This window comes from Lagopus leucura, unplaced genomic scaffold, assembly GCF_019238085.1.
Source record: "Lagopus leucura isolate 7727_CA_CO unplaced genomic scaffold, USGS_WTPT01 Super-Scaffold_100002, whole genome shotgun sequence".
NCBI classification, from domain to species: Eukaryota; Metazoa; Chordata; class Aves; order Galliformes; family Phasianidae; genus Lagopus; species Lagopus leucura.
The window spans coordinates 87,065,324-87,083,740 of record NW_024962263.1 but is presented as its reverse complement, the minus strand read 5'-3'; the positions used below and the strand labels follow the sequence as shown (position 1 = coordinate 87,083,740).

At 38.0% G+C, this 18,417-nt stretch overlaps 1 protein-coding gene across 3 annotated transcripts in view; it reads left to right on the top strand.

The window, feature by feature from the left end:
- Positions 1-18,417, top strand: part of TRAPPC9 (trafficking protein particle complex subunit 9) — a 469,613-nt gene that overhangs the window by 143,145 nt on the left and 308,051 nt on the right. For all 3 annotated transcript variants that reach the window (XM_042869462.1, XM_042869461.1, XM_042869463.1), the window contains one exon: positions 7,166-7,308. In XM_042869462.1, the coding sequence (XP_042725396.1) occupies positions 7,166-7,308 (143 nt within the window). The remainder of the gene's footprint in view (positions 1-7,165; positions 7,309-18,417) is intronic.

Below are 18,417 nucleotides of genomic sequence, written 5' to 3'. Positions count from 1 at the left end.
AAACTCTCACAGTTTGTACAACCTTCTACAATTCTTATTTGCTTAGCCCAAAATGCACACTGAAAGTTAATACTTCATTGCTGGGTCTGCACTAACAAAATGTGGATGGCAGTTAAAAATGCAGTGCCGCTCTCTCTTAGTAAAGTGAAAGAGAACTTGTTGTGGGTGAGTAGCAACTTTGCTCAAACGTGTCATTCTTAATTAGGGACCAGCTGTGCAGGCCCCTGTTTTTGTTCTTTTGCTGATGCTCACTCTGGGGCTCTGCCTGTTTTTAAGCTATCTTGGATTTCCTTTATATTTTTATGATGCATGTGGTATTTCTGTTGGATACGTGTTCTTTACTGTCTTTGTTGTACCCTAGAGTTGATTATATCCACCTCTCGTGGGTATGTTCTTTCAGTGGAGTACTGCTTACTTTTGGGGACCCTGCTGCAGGATGTAATGGCCAGGCTTCAATGAAGAAATGCTTTTGGTGGTGCACTGTAGATTCTTTACAGAAACTGACGTTACGCAAACGTTCCTGTAAGAATCAAGCTGAGTTGTCGGTCTTCACATAGAAAATATTTCCCTTTCAAAGGGTGTATGTGTGGAGAAGTTGTTCATCAGCATCCATCCCCACATGTGCTCTCCTTTGTACCTTCCTACCTCAGAATCGGGGCAGGATTTGGTGTCAGAGTGGTCACTGCAGGACGTGTGTGATGACTCACCTCTCCGTTCCATTAAGGCCTTCATGAATAGCAAGCAGGTGTTCTTGGTTTCCTAGCATATGCTTTTCTGAGAGCTTCTCTGGTTTAGCATCAGCAGGCTCATAGCTCTTGATGGGAATGTTCCACATGAAAGTTACTGCAATTCAAATTATTTCTAGTTTCTTATCTGTATCATAACCAAGGAGGTGCTGTGATAGCTGTGGCCAGTCTTGCTTGCATATAGGTTGACAGAGGTAAAACCTTTGAGGCAGTTATAAATATACATCAGTCACTTTAGTGTTTGGCTGAAATATTACTGCCCTGGAGGATTGGATGCAATTTGCCTATAATCAGAAAGAACAGATTTATCTGATTAATATTACAAGAAAAAGTATATATTTCCTGAATGTTCCCAGAGGGGAACTAAACTCTAGAAATAATGCCATAAACTCTTATCTTTCCTTCTCTGATCTTTTGAAGTAAAAACTGGTGTAGTAGCTAAAAAATGCACGCAAAATAACTCGTGAATGTATAGCAGGAACAACAGATTAGAAAGAGCACAGTTAAATGTGAGATGAATGCTTGTCAATAAAAGATGATTAAATATCGTGTTTGATGTGTCATTCTACATATCTGTTTCTTAGAATGACCTTTGATTCACCCTGCTAGTTAATGCAGAATGACTGTAGTATGCCTGCCTTGAAACTTAACATTATTCTGTTCACATCTCCATTCTCATTATAAACATGGCTATTTTTAGCTAGCACAGATTCAGAATATGCCTTGTAAGCTTAATGGGGGATTTATTGAGCTCCTGTGTGTATTCACTAGAGATTCCTTGCTGAAGCTTACTGGCTTAGGACTGGGGAGGGGAAGAATGTACTATTTTAATTCCCGGCATATGCCTGCAGGAGCTATATTTAGCTTCAGCTGCTTGCCATTGTGCCATTTCTACAAAGGGATGCAGCAGTTTCATTGTTCAGGGGCTTAACTAGACATAGATGTAGATGGATGAGCTCCATGAGCGTGGCTGCACTGCAGAAATTGCTGCTGAAAGTCAGTGTGTATGCAGTAGGTGTACTTGAGTAAAACGATGCTAGAGCATGAACATAAGTTAGTTGTATAAATTTGCCTGATTAACACATGCAAAGTGAAAGTATACTTATTTTCCTTCAGACTTACGTAGTAGTGTAACATTAATAGCAATTTGGGCTTAGTTTGCATTTATACATGCAAAGATCTGATTTACTTCAGTGGCATAATTTATTTTATTGCTTATCAGTTATTAAGAATTTTATCTTAACTTTTCTGATTGCCCTGCATATGTGTAATGGAATGCATGGAAAAAAATGAATACAGAGAATGCTTCCTGCTGTTCTGTCATACAGGATGATTACGTATGCAGTACAAGATGATTACATATGCACATCCTTTTTATAAGGTAGTGAGGATCTGGGTATCAATTATCCTCTTTGATGCTTTAAAGAGCATCATTTGTTGGGAGGGCCATTTTTTCCTTTCTGGGGAACATTAGGAATTCTAACCTGACCATTTAAGTATTCCAGTAGATTCAGACTTGCTTTCATGGTTTACATTCAGAAAAATCAATAAGAAGTAATTTCTATTTTTTCATGACTCTGATTTCTCCAAAAAGATGAAGAATTTCCGTTCTTTAGTTTAAAAAAAAAAAAAAAAAAAAAGATTTCTGTCATCTAGAAAAAACTGAAAACATCCAGAAAGAAAGACAGAATCTGTATTTTCTGTATAAAAAAATCAGCCATGTTAGCTGTAAGCTTAAGAAAAATATTCTCTGGTAAGAAAGTAAACAACAGACAGAATTATTTCTTCAGAACTCCATGACATCACTGTTCAATCATTGCATTGGTTATTTTAATTTGGCCATTCAATTTGTGATAGAATGTAGTTTTTATAGTATATTCCACAGGTAGAAAAATGTTGTGTGTTTGCTAATATATTCCACTAACGATCTTCAGTTTGTGTCCTTGACCTTTCGCGTAGCCTCAGAATTGCACATGATGCTGGCCTTATTTCCTAAAGGCACTGAGAACGACTAAATTATGTTTGGTTTTGGAATAGTACTCGGCTTGAGATAAAGGTTTTGAGAAAAAGACTTAGTGCTCTCCACACACTGCACTTCTCCTAGCTTTCCTTTCAATGCAGGTATTTCAAGTGGAGGGAGATCTGAGTGGTTGAGGGAACAGTGTATATTTCTTCATGGAAATACCATGCAAGGTCAACTGTTATTTCTCCCAATACCTCTGTTAAGCCTGACTTTTATATCTTTTTTACCCTTTGTCAGCTTATCATGTGAAACAACGGACCAAGGACACATTCTAATGAACAGATACATGGAATGGCAGTTCAAATACAATATTCAATCATCTTTTATTGAAGACAAATATTTGTCTTTTCTTAGATTGTTGCAAATTAAAACTCAAAGTGCTAATTTAAATTAATTTCACTAACCAAATCAATACACAGACAGAAGTATATACTTCCTGGAGGTGATCTTACTTGAGGGTTCCAGGACTGAATTTTTTCATCAGACCAGGTCTAACCTTGGACACAACTCTTCATGCCTGGAGTCGGGGACATGGAATGCCTCTAATCACACTGGCCAGGTCTTTGCTTGTTTATTTACCACTTATTTATTGCAGGTTTATCTGCTGCTATTGAAAAGATCATCATTAATTGGAGAAACTTGCTTTCTCTTTGCTACTGCCAGTAAATCTAATTATACACAAAAAATTCTTAAGCAGCTGAAATTTTTGTCTTCAGGAATTAATAGTCTGCCTAAGAAAAAATAAGCAATAACTAGCAAAAAGAAAACAAAAGGCATCCAAAAAGCTGAAAGAAGGGGATGGACGTGACAAAGAGTGGTGAAGCAGTCATGCACGCATGCTCTCCTTCTGGAGCAGGTCCTACTAATGCATGTGTTAATTTGGATGAGAAGCAGCAGACCAGGGGCAGGATGGGAGTTGGGATGAAAACGTGTTTACCGTCAAGCATGTATTTTGATTTAAAAAAGAAGCTATATTTGAAGATTACACACCTAGAATACGTTACTTTTCAAATGTCAAGCCCTAATCCTGTGAGAAATTATGCTCGTTACTAAGAGTTGTTTTCTATAATCAGTTCAGGAACTAAAATGGAAAGAACATTGCATTCTGAGTTTAAATATTTTTAGTCTTCTCATGCTGCCTTTTAAAAGTCTTAATGGGGAGCCTATGATGTTACATTCTGATATTTCTTCACGATTACTGCAGGCAGTATCTGCAGAGTCTCAGGAGCAAACTGTCTGTAGCTAAGTACTGACATTTCATCTTCTATTAAATGCTAAGATCTGCATCATGTCATTTTTTCTATTCCAAGGGAATTTAGAAAATGCAGCGTATGTGAGCCTTTGTTTGAAAGGATGACTTTATAATGTAATTATGTAAAACACTGAAACAGGACTTGAAGGTATACTATATAAGTTTGTGGATGACACTACATTGGGAGGAGCTGTTGACTCATTTCAGAGTAGAGAGGCCACAAAGAAAGGTCTTGACAAACTGGAGTGCTGGGCAGTCACCAACTGCGTGAAGTTTCACAAGAACAAGTATATGAACCTGTACCTGGGATGGGACAAGCCTGGCTGTATGTACAAACTAGGATGAGAGGCTGGAGGATGGAGGCTTTCTCCTGTGGAAAGGCATCTGGGGATTCTGCTTGATGGCAAGTTGAATCTTTGTCAGCAGTGTGCCCTGGCACTGTCTGCTGTCTGTGTGGGTTCTGCAAGACATCTGGACTAAGCAGAGAAGGATATTTATGTCTGGGATTGTAGCATTTGGCTCGTTCTTCTCAGGAGGGGCTGTGGGCGAGAAAGGTAAATTGTTTTATGATGGAACTATGTAAGCTTATGAAAGCGTAGGATTTTTGTTCTGTCGCGGTGATAGAAAATCAATCTTAGATATTGGGTGTGGAGTCCTTCCCAAGCTGTGTGCGTAGAAAGTTTTGAAGGAGATTTGAATTTCCTTTTTCCCATGTCTTGTTCGTATTGTATAAATTGTAAGCAATAAAACTTTCTCTGATTGCCTTAAGACACTGGAAAAAATGTTGTCCTCAGTCATGCACTTGCTCTGCACATACATATACACTCCCAGTATATATTCTGTCTGGAGCTGTACCTTTGTGTATATGTATATTCATAGGAACCCTGTTCCATTATCACAGCCGGTGAGAGTGCAGGGTTAGGTGCTCTGAAGTTCTTGCATTTAAAATCTGTTTGCCACCAATTAGGTTTTTATATTTGGAGTGGAAAGAAGACCGTTAAGTCTTTTGCTGTTCTCTCATATGGGACGTGAGGCATATTTAGGGTTATCAGCCAGTTTATTTGACAATGTTTTCACTTCGGGAGAGACCAAGATTCTGATGATGCCTTTGCTTGTTCTTGTTTATCAATGGTGGTATACTGTAGCCTTTTTTTGAGTGTTTTCGTTTAGTGTTGGATGTTAGGACGGATTTTGCATGGGCAGTGACAGTGCTCCATGACCTTTCAAACATTTACCGATATTTACTTGTAGTTCTTTGGGACTGGGCTTTATTGGGCAGTCTTACGCCATGATTTTATGAAGGACGGAACCATGGAATAACACCTCAGTAGCTTTACAATGCAAGGAGCTTTGAATATTACAGCACTTGTATGGAGCTTACATACTTGGAGATTTCACAGAAAATCCAATGAGAATTGAATTGCATTCTTCAGCACATCCCTGTACAACAGATACCTGTACTTGCAGAGTCTAAGTTTTATTAAGTAATCCAGATGGTTAATTAGAATGAAGCATGTTCTGAATGGGTTTGGGCATTTTTACTTTTGTTTTTAATATCAATTAGCTCTCCTGACATAAATTAAACTTGAGTTAATTAACTACAAATTAGGAATTGACATAAACAGAGTAGACAGCTTTGTCTAAAGTAGCCAGTGGATAGTTTTGTTTGTATTTTAGGGTGACTGTTATGAATCTTAATGAAAGCAAATTAAAAAATGGAGTTACTTCCCCTTGCTGAAAAGCAGTCTGGAAACGTGCACTATGTTTAAGTGTGCGCTTGCCACTAAACTGTTGGTTTTGTATCTTTGACATTCTTTAAATCACTGGATTGCGGTTATTTTAAGGAATGGATTTTCAGTGTTTTTGTTCTTTCAACAACATTTAGAGACAAAATGGCATACTTTTTTCCAAGTCATTAAATTCCTAAATTGTTCCTTAGAGCTTATGAAAAAACAATATGTATTTTTTTGAGAATAAGGTGTTGCCTTGGAGATTGTGGATTTTCTTTCCTTTTTTCTTTTTTCTTTTTCTTTCTTTCTTTTTTTTTTTTTTTTTGTACATTTGTTTTTTGAGGGAAAGTGTTTTAATTCTTTATAGAATAAACTAAAAGCTACTGAGTGAGTAAAAAGACAGACAGCATTTCTAAATGCTTTTTAGAAACTGTTGTAATTGTAGGCATATACTTCAGCTTAGCCTGTTAATTAATGTCCATGCCAGAGTAGTGTCTGTATCATTGCTCTGAGATTGGCAATAGCAGATGCCTGCAGACTATAATAAGAGCAGGGAAAGAATCCAATGAGACTTCCCAAATTTTTGCCATGCTTCGTGCAAATTATACTTCAGGAGTGTAATAGAAGAAGAGGTGGCATATAGTCGCTCTGGGTGAACCAAAGGTTTGTTCTGAGCTTGAGCTTTGAAGATGACAAGGAGACTTACGCTGAGAAGCTTCACACAGGCTGTTTATTAAGTGAAAAGACAAAGTCCAAAAGTTCCAACAAAGAAATAAAGTCTCAGAACTAATGGGAGTAAAGAGTCTGTAAGTCTAATGATAATGATCGTTATTCTTCGTATTTGCTAACCAGTCACGTTCTGTGAAGTGAACATCAAGATAAAGCAAAGTTAATATACTGTATTTGGTCCATACTGTTGTTGTTGTCTGCTAGTTAAAGGAGATGAGTATACACTTACAATATGGAGACCAGATATTTCTACTTTTCTGTTGTTGTTCAGTGTCAGTCTGAAGTCAAAAATTCTTTCTCATTTAATTACAAAGGTAATGTAGTGATGAATATTTTTAAAAGAGTGGAAGAGCTTATCATTTAAACATCTATAAACTCTTCTAAGCAAAAATAAGCTCTTCATTTTCTCTGTGTTAAATGTCGAATGAGGAATTATGTCCATCTGACTTTGTTCTCTACTAAGTTTTTTTATAAAGGGTTAAGGAAGAAAAGCAACTTAGGGATGCAGTCATTTGATTCCCTTTTTTTTCTAAAGGTAACAGAATAGGTGTGTTAGGAAGGCAAATTCAAGTTCTTGATGGCATAAAAACGTTGCTATCATTTCTGTGATTTTAATTGTACTGTTGAAATGCACAATAATGACACATACTAATTACTACTAAGTAATTTACTTCTATTTCTCCAGACACTGGAAGCCATCCTGAATTTTAAATACTCTGGTGGACCAGGACACATTGAAGGATATTACCGGAACCTTTCACTGGGTCTTCACGTAGAAGTAGAGCCTTCTGTTTTCTTTACACGTGTCAGCACCCTTCCAGCAACCAGGTGAACCTTATTTTGATACCTGTACTTGTGACTCATTGTTAATATTGACTGTAAACTAAAAAGCATTCTCAAAACTTTCAGTAGTCACCAGCAAAGAATTCTATGAACTAGTTTTCAAAATACTTCCACTTTAGGAATTTAACCTTATTTCATTGCAGACTATGATTAAAGCAATCCATGTTCACTGGAAAATTTCTGAGTTTCAAATGTTATTTCAGTAAGGTTTATTATTAGTTTATTCTAATTAGAGAATCATAGAATGGCCTGGGTTGAAAAGGACCACAGTGATCATCGAGTTTCAACTCCCCTGCTATGTGCAGGGTCACCAACCACCAGACCAGGCTGCTCAGAGCCACATCCAGCCTGGCCTTGAATGCCTCCAGGGATGGGGCATCCACAACCTCCTTCCACATCCACAGCAGGCAACCTGTTCCAGTGTGTCACCACCCTCTGAGTGAAAAACTTCCTCCTAATATCTAACCTAGACCTCCCCTGTCTCAGTTTAAACCATTCCCCCTTGTCCTGTCACTGTCCACCCTCATGAACAGCCATTCCCCTGAGTATGTCCTGCTTATTATAATACTTCTTTCTGTATCTCTTCACTGTTGTGATATATTCTTCATTACATTGTTTTGTGTTTACCTAGCATAGTCTTACCAAAAATGTATGCGTTGATGATTGTCTTTGAATATAAGGAATAAATTGTAAACATTCTCTCCTTCAGTGCTGTCATTAGTGACAGAATGGTTTCCCATGTGCCAGTGAGTTTCAAAAATCAGAGCAGCACCTGATGGTTGTCAAATGCCATAATTATTAAAATTTGATTTATCAACAGCTGAGTGCAATTAGTTGTAGTAAGTAATTATTTGCTGTAAATTGTCTTTATTTGATACTAAATGTACATTTCACATTCTGTATATTTTTACTAATTACTGCTTTTTATTCTGCTTAAGGAAAGCAGTTTTTACAAGAACGTATTCTGTAATGTAATGATTTTACTGATTCTTAATCAATTAATTACATGTTCACGTGTAAATTCACCTATACCAGTCATTAAATACTCTAGCATGTTTAAATCTTTGGGATACATTAAATTTCTGGAAGTTCCAGAGGTGGCCGTTGAATATCTCTCACCAAAAAGTGAGTAACCATGCTTGGCTTTGTTGGAAAGAGAGACTGAAGGTGGCTTTGCTTTCAGTGCATAATTACTTCTGAGGCACAAATACAAAGAAGTAGGAAATGTTTTTTATACAGTTGTTACAAAGTGAATAGAAATGGAATGAAGCAATGGGCAGTGGTCATGGCAGCCCATGGCAGTGGTCATGGCCCTAAGCTGCTGGAGTTCAAGGAGTGTTTGGGCAGTGCTCAGAGATGTGTCTTGGATTTGGGGTGGTCTTGTTTGTAGCCAGGAGTTGGCCTACATGATCCCTGTTCAGCCCTTACAAACTAGGATATTCTGTAGTTCTGCTTATTTTGGAAATCCTCCTCTATTCCTCCAAAGTAGCAGGATTATTGGAAAGTGTGCCAGCATGCATTGTGGGAGCAAGCTTTTCTTTTAAGTTTGAAATTATTTTAGTGCATTTGTATAACACTGCTTAGAGAGTTGAAAGTGAACGTAATAGATCAAAAGATTCATATTGTTCCTAAGACTTTTATCAGCAAAAAGGTAGTAAAGAAAACCCAGAAGTAGAGTGGAAAGGCCTACTAGTCTATGTGATGTTGGTGCCATACTTCATTTTTCAAAGGGAAGAAATGAGTCACCACTATGGTACTATTGCAGAAATGTCCAAGGATGGATGAACCCCACCACAGCTCGCAGAGCACAAAATGTTTCTTTTCATCCTGTGAACAGAAGCAATGAAACCTTAAGAAAAGTAACTGAGCTGAATTTTCTGCAGCTCGTATTGTATGCGTTTGCTTCATTCTTTGCCTGTTCCTCACACAGATCAGTGTTTAGGTCAATGGAAAGCGGCTTGCTGATTGGAGGGGAGGTTAAATATATTACTGATTTTATTTTGAAATCCTAAGTGTTAAACTGTTCTGGGGACAAACGTTAAGATTTCTTTCAGAACTGTTGTGTTGCAGGACTTGTCCAATGGCTGTGCAAATCTGTTTTGTTACATGGGCGTACATTGCTCAGTCATGAAGCATTTTAAGTGCTTATTACCTGGCTCTCCTTGTTCCAAGTTTTAGTTTTAGTGAGTAGTAACACTTTTCGTTTACTCTTGTGCTTCCCAGTGGTAATCCCTCATCAACAGTCATGTATAATTCAGTGTTGTTTTAATAAAAGTAAAAGTAACGTCGTCTTCCAAACTACTGAGGATAAATATCTGTCATTAAATGAAAGAACGTTTGTGTCTTGATTGTTGATCATCTCTGCCAATATCTGAGGCCCAGTGAAAATCAAATTTTGTACTTTTGCTTGCTCTTTTAAAAACTTGACTCAGGTTTCCCATCGAGTTTGCAGCTGAGATTGCATTGCTTAAATTCTATTCTAGGCACTGGACTTCTTTTTGTTTAGTCATTATGTGAGGCTGTGTTTTGTAACTTACCTTCTCAGCTGTCATTTCAGAATGAAAGCTAACATTGTTTTCATTTTATGGGTGCTTTTTTTTTTTATTAAAAAAAGCCAAAACATTTTACCTCAATAAAAGTAAGAAACAGTAGCTTAATAGCTGCTGGGCTTAAAATCAGAGTGAAATATAAAACTCTAAACATTGATTCTTCCCTTAGGTCTTTACTGGAAAATAAAACAAACAAACAAACAAACAAAACCTGGGAAACTGTTAATGAAATCACTTCCTCCCCCCCCCCCCCCCCCCAGTGTAACACAAAGATTATGGTTTATGTAAAAACCTTCCAGACATAGGTGGTATTTCTTCTATTTGATCAGGCATACATGAGAGATAACAATGAAATTGCTGTTTTTTTTTGTTTTTGGTTTTTTTTTTCTCCTTCTGTGAGAGTGTGGGTTGATTTTGCTTTGTTTTTGTTTGTCTACATATCTAGCCATAATTATGCACTCATGCACAGGCTTGTGATTTATGGATAGAAGTTTCATTAGCTGCGATTTCACTGTGTGTTAAGATGCGTTCCATTCTGACAAGAGATCCTTTTAACCTTTTATCTGTGTTGGTCAGTAGCGGCACCTTGGCTTGATGCAGCCCTCGCTGTGCTACAGTGTGCGATCTGTTGCCTAATATTGATTCAGATACCAGCCCTCCTGTCAGAAGAGGTGATGTTCTGTCAGTTAGCAGCAGTACTCTGCTCCAAGGAGTTTCACTGGGTATCATCGTATGCTCACTGAGCTGCCAAGAGTACTGATGGAAAAGACTCATGCTTGGAAGTTGTTTGCCTCTGGTCGTGTCACTGTAATCCTTGATTTGCTTATTTGTCTTTGAAAGGAAATCATTATCCTGTGATTACTAATCAAAATTGTAATAAGATAGGCTCTGCGTGCAATGTAGGGTACTTTTTTTCTTTTCATCCCTTGCCGTTATGCCATCTACACAAAAGTAAATGAGAATCATCTCCAAAGGCTAGAAAGTGTGGATTTGTAGATCAAGTCTATCCATAGTGAAACCAGGATACTGCATTTCTTTTTGGGTAAGGCTTGGTCTTTCCCTTCCATTCTACAAATTCAAGATGATGAGCAAAGTAAATTTTTTAATTTTCTTAAGGCAGCCAAGTTTTCTTCTGATCTTAACACTGCCTTACAGCTTCAGCTACATGTCTTTCTTGGCAAGAATAGAGGCTGAGACTCTGTCCTTGTAGTTGAGTCAGATTGAAACAGAAAAAAGGCGACACTGCAGGTCTGACACTGTGAAGTTCAAGAAGTGCCATTTCATGTAACTGTAGGTTCATTTCCCTTCGTAGCATTAATGTATTTCATTTAATGCAGTGATGTAGTACTGCTAACAAGGCATAAATCCGTAATAATGCCTGCAGTGTGCTCCTACTCTAAGACCTATCAGTGTTTGGATCGTCAGTATACAATTTTTCCAAGGTGGGCTTCACTTACTACAGAAAAAGAATGATCTTGTTTGTGTGGAGAGTTCTCAGGAGATCCTCTGTTGGATGGGCAGAAGTTTGGACCTTAACAAAACCAGATATGATTTTCAAAATTTCAGTTCTCGTTTCCATGATTGCCCACGTTTTTGGTACAATAAATTGCAGTTTGCACCCTTCAGGAGCCAGGTTTGGGTTAGAGATTCTGCTTATCACTCACCAATGACAGAAGAGTAAATGGCATGTTTCTTCTCATGTTCTAACAAATGTTTTGGTTACACAGTAGAAAAGCTATTCAGTATTTTTTGAAACAATTCTTGCACTTTTGGAACTGAATTTTTAAGTAAGTGTTCTTACTTAATACATTAATACATTTAGAATGAGAGTCAGCTACCTGCTGATGGGCTGCAATTTCTGACCTTACGATTTTCAACATTTCGCTCCTCAAATGCTGTAGATTTTTAAAGGGAAGGCCAGCATCTTTCAGTTGGCCACCTGAAGATCAGTCGTTGTAGTTTGTTGTGAAGAAGGCCAAGCTATAGCCTGTTTAAAATGACTTGGTATCTCCACAGTGTTCAGTTCACTCTTACATTAAAAACCAAAACAGCTGAAAAAGAAACCATGCTAATTCAATTGGTTAGACTGATTAACCATTTATAAAAACTGTCAAGGAGTGGGTTTAGTAAATTTTTCTTTTGTATTCTCGAGACTGGATGTCTTTCTAGACTACATTCTTTATTTAACTTCACACAATTGAGCTGATGATATATTTTAATGAGTAAGAACCCATGACACATAGATGTTTAGGTCCAGTGGTTAGATCATCTTGCTAACCCTAAACTCTGCTAAATATACATGTTGCAGTGAGTTCATGGAAGTGCAGCAGATAGTAGCTTACAGATTGGGAGCACTGATTTTTGAGATCAAAATGTTAAATATGTAGAGTTTGGCAAATGAAGGTGTGAGAACATAAATCTACAAGTATTTATAGATGTGCTGGGAATATTTAGCATAAATGAGAAGGTTTACAACTAGGAAAAGTCGGATGAGGACAATTCATAGAATCATAGAATTGCTCAGGTTGGAAAAGACCTTAAAGATCATCGAGTCGAACCACAACCTAACCAGCCTACCTTAACTAACATCCCTCTGCTAAACCAGGTCCCTGAGCACCTCATCCAAGTGGTTTTTAAACACGTCCAGGGATGGTGACTCAACCACTTCCCTGGGGAGCCAAAATCCCTTTTAATAGTAAGATATGTGAATTTCTGAGTTAATAATCTAAGGCGGAAAGATTTATTTATAGGAAATTCAGTAAAAATTAAATGGAACTAATCCTAAAACTAAACTTAATGTCACGGATTTGACCAGATCAATCTATGTCCGTGACAGGGGCGACAGGCCTCTGCCCTCCCCCCCCCACCCCAGTCCCACAAAATGGGAAGGAAGGAAGGGAGGAAAAGAACAGCGGCAACAATCTATAGAGGAAAACTTATTTTACTATAATATCGGAATACAAGATAACACAATAGATACAATTTAATTGCAATTGAGATTAATAAATCAGACAAGATGAGAGAGAGAGAGTTCCCGGGACCGATTCAAACCTGAAAAGCTTGGAACGGCCAGGAAAGCACCCTCCAGCACCCACTGCCAGGCAGCAAGAGAGCGCCCCCCCCACCCGGAAGGGCCAGATCCCGTGACTGCTGTGATGTACAGGGATAGGTAGCTGGGATTGGGGCAGTGACACTTTAATGTCCCGTACACTACATGATGTTTTGATGTGGAATACTGAAACCCAAAAACAAAAAACAAAAAACATAGAACCATGACAGGAAACTATTCAAAACAAAATAGCAACAGCAAAGATGCTTAGGATCTAGAATTTATATTCTAAGTCATTGTTTTGCTATGTTATATGAAGAGACTGTGCTTGTTGGTGGATCTGAGGGAGCTGGGTTGAGTTCCAGCCTGCGTTTGCCTGTTGTCATTTCCAAAAGCTTCTTTTCTCTCTCTGACATTGTTTTGATCAGGGATATTGGGTATGACCATTTAAAAAGAAGGCATGAAAGAAACAAAAATTCTGGGTGTGAAAACACTCTTTCATTTCAGTTGATGGCAAACTAAGCTGAGTCAGGATGCTGATAACTTGCCAAAATCCCTCTGAGTGTTTCTTGTTTGAACTGACTTTAGAACAAAGCTAGAAACAGAATGGCAATAAGATTATTCACTGCAGTGAGCTGTCATTAGAGCATGATAGCTGCATCTGGTTTGTAATATTGTGTTAAATGTTACTGAAGTATATCCTCTGATGTCATTTCAGAGTAGGTCGGAATAGTAATTGCAATACCCCTGAAAGAAATTTCTAGATCACAGTGTAATTGCCTCTTGTCTGAGTTCCCATGGCCCCACTTTTGTGACTATTTCTGTAATCCTAACATTGTAAGGCTTTTAATACATGGTTTGATTCATCATGTCACCAGCTTCTCTTTGTCTTACGTCCCGGGTTCTATAAAGGAAGATAATATAAATTAATTTATGCAATAAATCTCCAAGACACAGTAGAATTAAAAATAAATAAATCTTATCTTTTAGAGTTTGAAGTAAGTACTGACTTAATTGTGCACGTTATTCTGAGACCTTTCGAGTATAATTCATCCAACTGAGAACATCTTTCTAATTCTAGCTTTTGCCTGCACTGCCTCCTGACATACAGCCTTCCATGGTACTTGTAAAATAAAACCTTGCACGTGAAATGCACGGTAGATTCTTCTAAAGGAAACACGGGAGACAAACAAGGAAGATAACTGAAAGGGAAGTTGTTTGCAGAATGTGATTTTTAGCATTTTACCACTTAGGCTTTGAAACTGCTTGGTTCAGAACAGCAAGATGGGAATCAAAGTAAAATCTAGAACTTAACCCAGAGTTTGTATACATCCATCTCTGTTTAAACTGATCTCTTAATACTGTGCAATATGTGTACATCATTCTGTTCACAAAAGATATCTATTTCCAATTTCTGATGTGTTTTGCTGGATAGTTTTAAGTACAGTTTCCCAGGAAAATGAAGTTTATATGATCACTCTAGGTAAAATTTGGCTAATTTCTCCCGGTGGCTTACCCTGTACAGCCCTTCCTAGTCCACTAAATATTTAGTGTAAAATATTACCTGGTGGTACATAGTTTGTTAAAAGGTGAAGAAATTGGGGTAATTCAGTAAAGTAAGATGATATTGAGCAAACGTTGGATAGTCCTTCCCAGTTCCTAGAAACACAGGCTTATGACTGCTTTTCTTCAGCCAAAAATTTTGGTAGACTGCTATGGTCTGTAGTAAAATCATCTTCGGATCTATTTATTAGAATGAGTGTTCAGTTCTTTTTTTAAATAAGCTTACACACTTCTCAAAGAAAACTCATTTACCTCATGTGGAGGCAATGGCTGATGGTCTCAGATTTTTCTCAATTGCCTTGAAATCCTTAAAACAATATGACATTTGAAATTTTTCTGGTACAGAGCTTAGTTTAAACAACAGATTACTGGATTCAACTGTGTGCTGTGTTCCGCAAATTCATGCTGGAGTTCCTTTATCACCCTTGTGTGAATATGATTTACTACTAAAATATCATTGACTGACACTGAAGTAGGTCATTTCCTTCCTGTCTTTCAAAGAAAGGTCTTCTGTAAGTTTATCTGTAGTGAAAATTGATGTGAAGAGGGAATTAGGCTTTCTTACTAATTCTTTGTTTTCCTGGAACTTTCATTTTTGACCTGCTTGTAGCTCAGTTTCATCAGTTCTACACAGTCTTCCTGCTTGTGACATGGCAGAAAATAAAGAGAAAAAAGAAAGTTTTTTCTACTTTACAGATCTTAAGTAAATTGCTCTTTAACAACTTGCAGGCTTTCTTTTCTTCTCCTTTTATCGTAGTATTACATATAATTTACCAGAGTTTATATTTTGTCTTATTTCCAGTATTCAAACCCTTTTTTCAGTCCATATATTTTTGTAACCTGAAATTGTTTGTTTTTTATTGCTCTAATAGTTGGTTTGATGCTGATATGTAATTACCCTGAATTGTGGTATAGTATTTTCCTACTGCCTTCATGTTGCCTGCAATCATTTTATACCTGTATCTTACTATTTTTCAAGTACTGTAATGATTCTCTAGCTCTTTTATTTTTTACTGAAGATTTCCTTATTTTGCTCAAAAGTGACAAGGAAAAAATATTTTCCCTGTAGGCCTATTTTTTTGTGGTGTTTGTAAAGGGTGAGCAAAGAGTCGTGACAAATAATTTTCACTGTATAATCCAAGAGTTTTTATTCAGGAATTGTTAGAATGAGTGACGGTGTTCAGTTCTGAAGGTCTGCTGTTTGTAAAGATCCCTTATATTTATAACATCAGTTGTTTTATTTACAAAACTTTGATTCTGCCGTCAAATACTATTGTACAAAGCTTGTATGAATGTTATTTCAAACGACTGTTTGTTTCTTTCTGTGGGATAAGTAAAAAATTGCTTCCATGTCGAATTTTATAAGCAAAGAAATCTCTCTTGCAAATCATGTCTTAGCATCTGCTGGAGAGACAGAAGCTTTCTGTGGCTTTGCAGGGCTCGTCCCACTGCCAGCAGTGAGATGGAAGCCTGGCTTGCTTTCTCATTCCTTGCTGATACCAGGTTAGCTACTGCCTCTCGCAGTCGTTCCTTTTATGTGAGCTGTATAGGCAGGGAGTTTCTGCTAGAATCTGTGACTCCTTATTTGTTCAAAATTCATGAGTTTTGACATGTTTGCTTCAGGCACTCAGGTACCTTTGTGCATTATCTATATTCAGTATTCACTGGAATTTTACCCAAAAAGAGCAAAAACCCTGAAAAATACCAAAAAGCACCTCTATTCTCCCACCTCCCGTTTCCTTTCTGCTTTTCCTTAGAGGCATGGTGCTGTCCCCAGGCAGTGCTCGCTTGTAGCTCAGTGCCTGGTTGCGTGTGGTGTTGCTGTCACTCGGGGCTGAATCCCATACTTGTAAGAATGTCCCATCTCAGGGTTCTGCATGGCATCAGTGCGGTTCCTCCTGTATGCGCCCTGGATATACTCTCTCTTGATACTCAGCAAAGAATGGCATTACACACCAGCGGAGCTTTTTCATAAGTGGAAGAGCAGCTCTTACACTCTTGCATTGTCAGAGCTTAATTCTCTCTGGAATGACTGGAGTTGAATTGAAATTCTTACGCAGTAGGAGAAGTGTACTTGGTTACCTGAGGCTCTCAACTGTATCTTACAGAGTTTGAATGTGTGTTACTTGAAAGACTGCGCTGACAACCCTTATCTTACCACTTTGTTTCTCTTTCTTCTCTTCTGGGGAACTTCTGATTTCATGTGAGCTCCCTCTCAAGTTTCTCAGAGTAGCTGTGGATGCCCCATCCCTGGAGGCGTTCAAGGCCAGGTTGCATGGTGCCCTGGGCAGCCTGACCTGCTGGCTGACAACCCTGCCCATGGCATGGAGTTGGAGCTAGGTGATCATTGAGGTCCCTTCCAACCCGAGCCATTCTGTGTTTCTCTGGTTCTATAAGTTAAAGCTGCTAATGAGTTTTATTTCTGACATCCAACACAAGTTGCTTTTCCCTACTTAGTGTCTGTGCCAGCAATTACATGGGTTGTAATGATCTGTAATCTCTGTACAATAGCTACACTACTTTATTCTGTAATTCCCAATGACAAGTCATCTAATGTTGTTATAAATACATTTAAACGTTGAAGTCATTTATAGTTAAAGATAAATTATAGTGATGCTTATGGCTGGGATATTTTCCTCGATTAAGTAGCTTCTAAGGAAGTTTTGAATTTCAGACTGGACTGATAAAGCATTATCATAGCTATCTGATTGCATTTGGCATTTTCTATCTGATTCTTTCTGATTTTTTGCTTCATTTGTATTACATTACAATCTTCATTCAACGTTCCTGTTTGTACATTATTTCACAAAGAAGAGAAGCTTAGAAATAAGACTAAAAATCTACAGCAAAGTTTCTTTTCTGTAGCTCTGTCAATATTATTTCCAAATATAACCGAAAACACTGTATATTTCCAATGAATGCATCTAGGGAAGTTTGGATTTGAAAGACAGTAGCTGGTTAATATAAGACCTTCTGTTAGTCCTGTCTCTGTGATCCTTTCTGTAAGACGGGACAAAGTTGTCTCTCCTGGAGTAGTTGGCATAATGCAGAAAGCCAACATTCTCCAGCCTGTGAGCAGAGTAAGGCCAGAGGAGGCCATGAAGGTGATCTGAGGGTTGGAGCACCTTCCCTACAAGAACAGGATGAGAAAATTGAGGCTCTTCAGCCTGAAGAAGAGAAGACTCCAGGGAGAACCTATAGTGGCCTTCCAGTACCTGAAGGGGGGCAATAGGAAAGCTGGGGAGGAACTTTTTATAAGGGCAGGTAGGGACACAACAAGGGAAAATGCGTTTAAACTGGAGGAAGATTTAGACTAGATAGCAGGAAGAAATTCCGTAGTGTGAAGGTGGTGAGACACTGGAACAGGTTACCCAGAGAGGTTTTAAATGTTCCCTCCCTGGAAGCATTGAAGGTCAGGCTGGATGGAGCTTTGAGCAACCTGGTCTAGGGGGAGGTGTCCCTGCCTATAGCAGGGGGTTGGAAGTAGGTGATCTTTAAAGGTCCCTTCCAACCCAAACCATTTCATGATTCTATTATGCGTGGAACTGCTCCCTTACAAACTGAGCAAAGGTTTAAAGTTTTGCTGCTTAAAAAGATAAATGTCAAGGTGGTGTGAAGTAAGAAAACCTGTCTTGTGTGAATGCTGAAAAAGAGCTGAATAAAACGTGTGGCTTTTTCCCACAGAATTGAATCTTAAAACAACAAAGTAAGAATATGTGCAGATGATCAAATGCTATAGGGCTTAATATTATTGGGGTCATAGTTGTCATGGAACTCTAATTGAATATATGCTTCTGTCAGGTTTTAGTTTTTTGAGAAAGGTATTTGTACTAAAAGAGTAAGATATTGATATAAATATAAGGCATCTACTATCTCTTGAATGTACGTGTTTTTCTATGCAAGCATAAATATTTATGTGTAAATGTTTTTTCA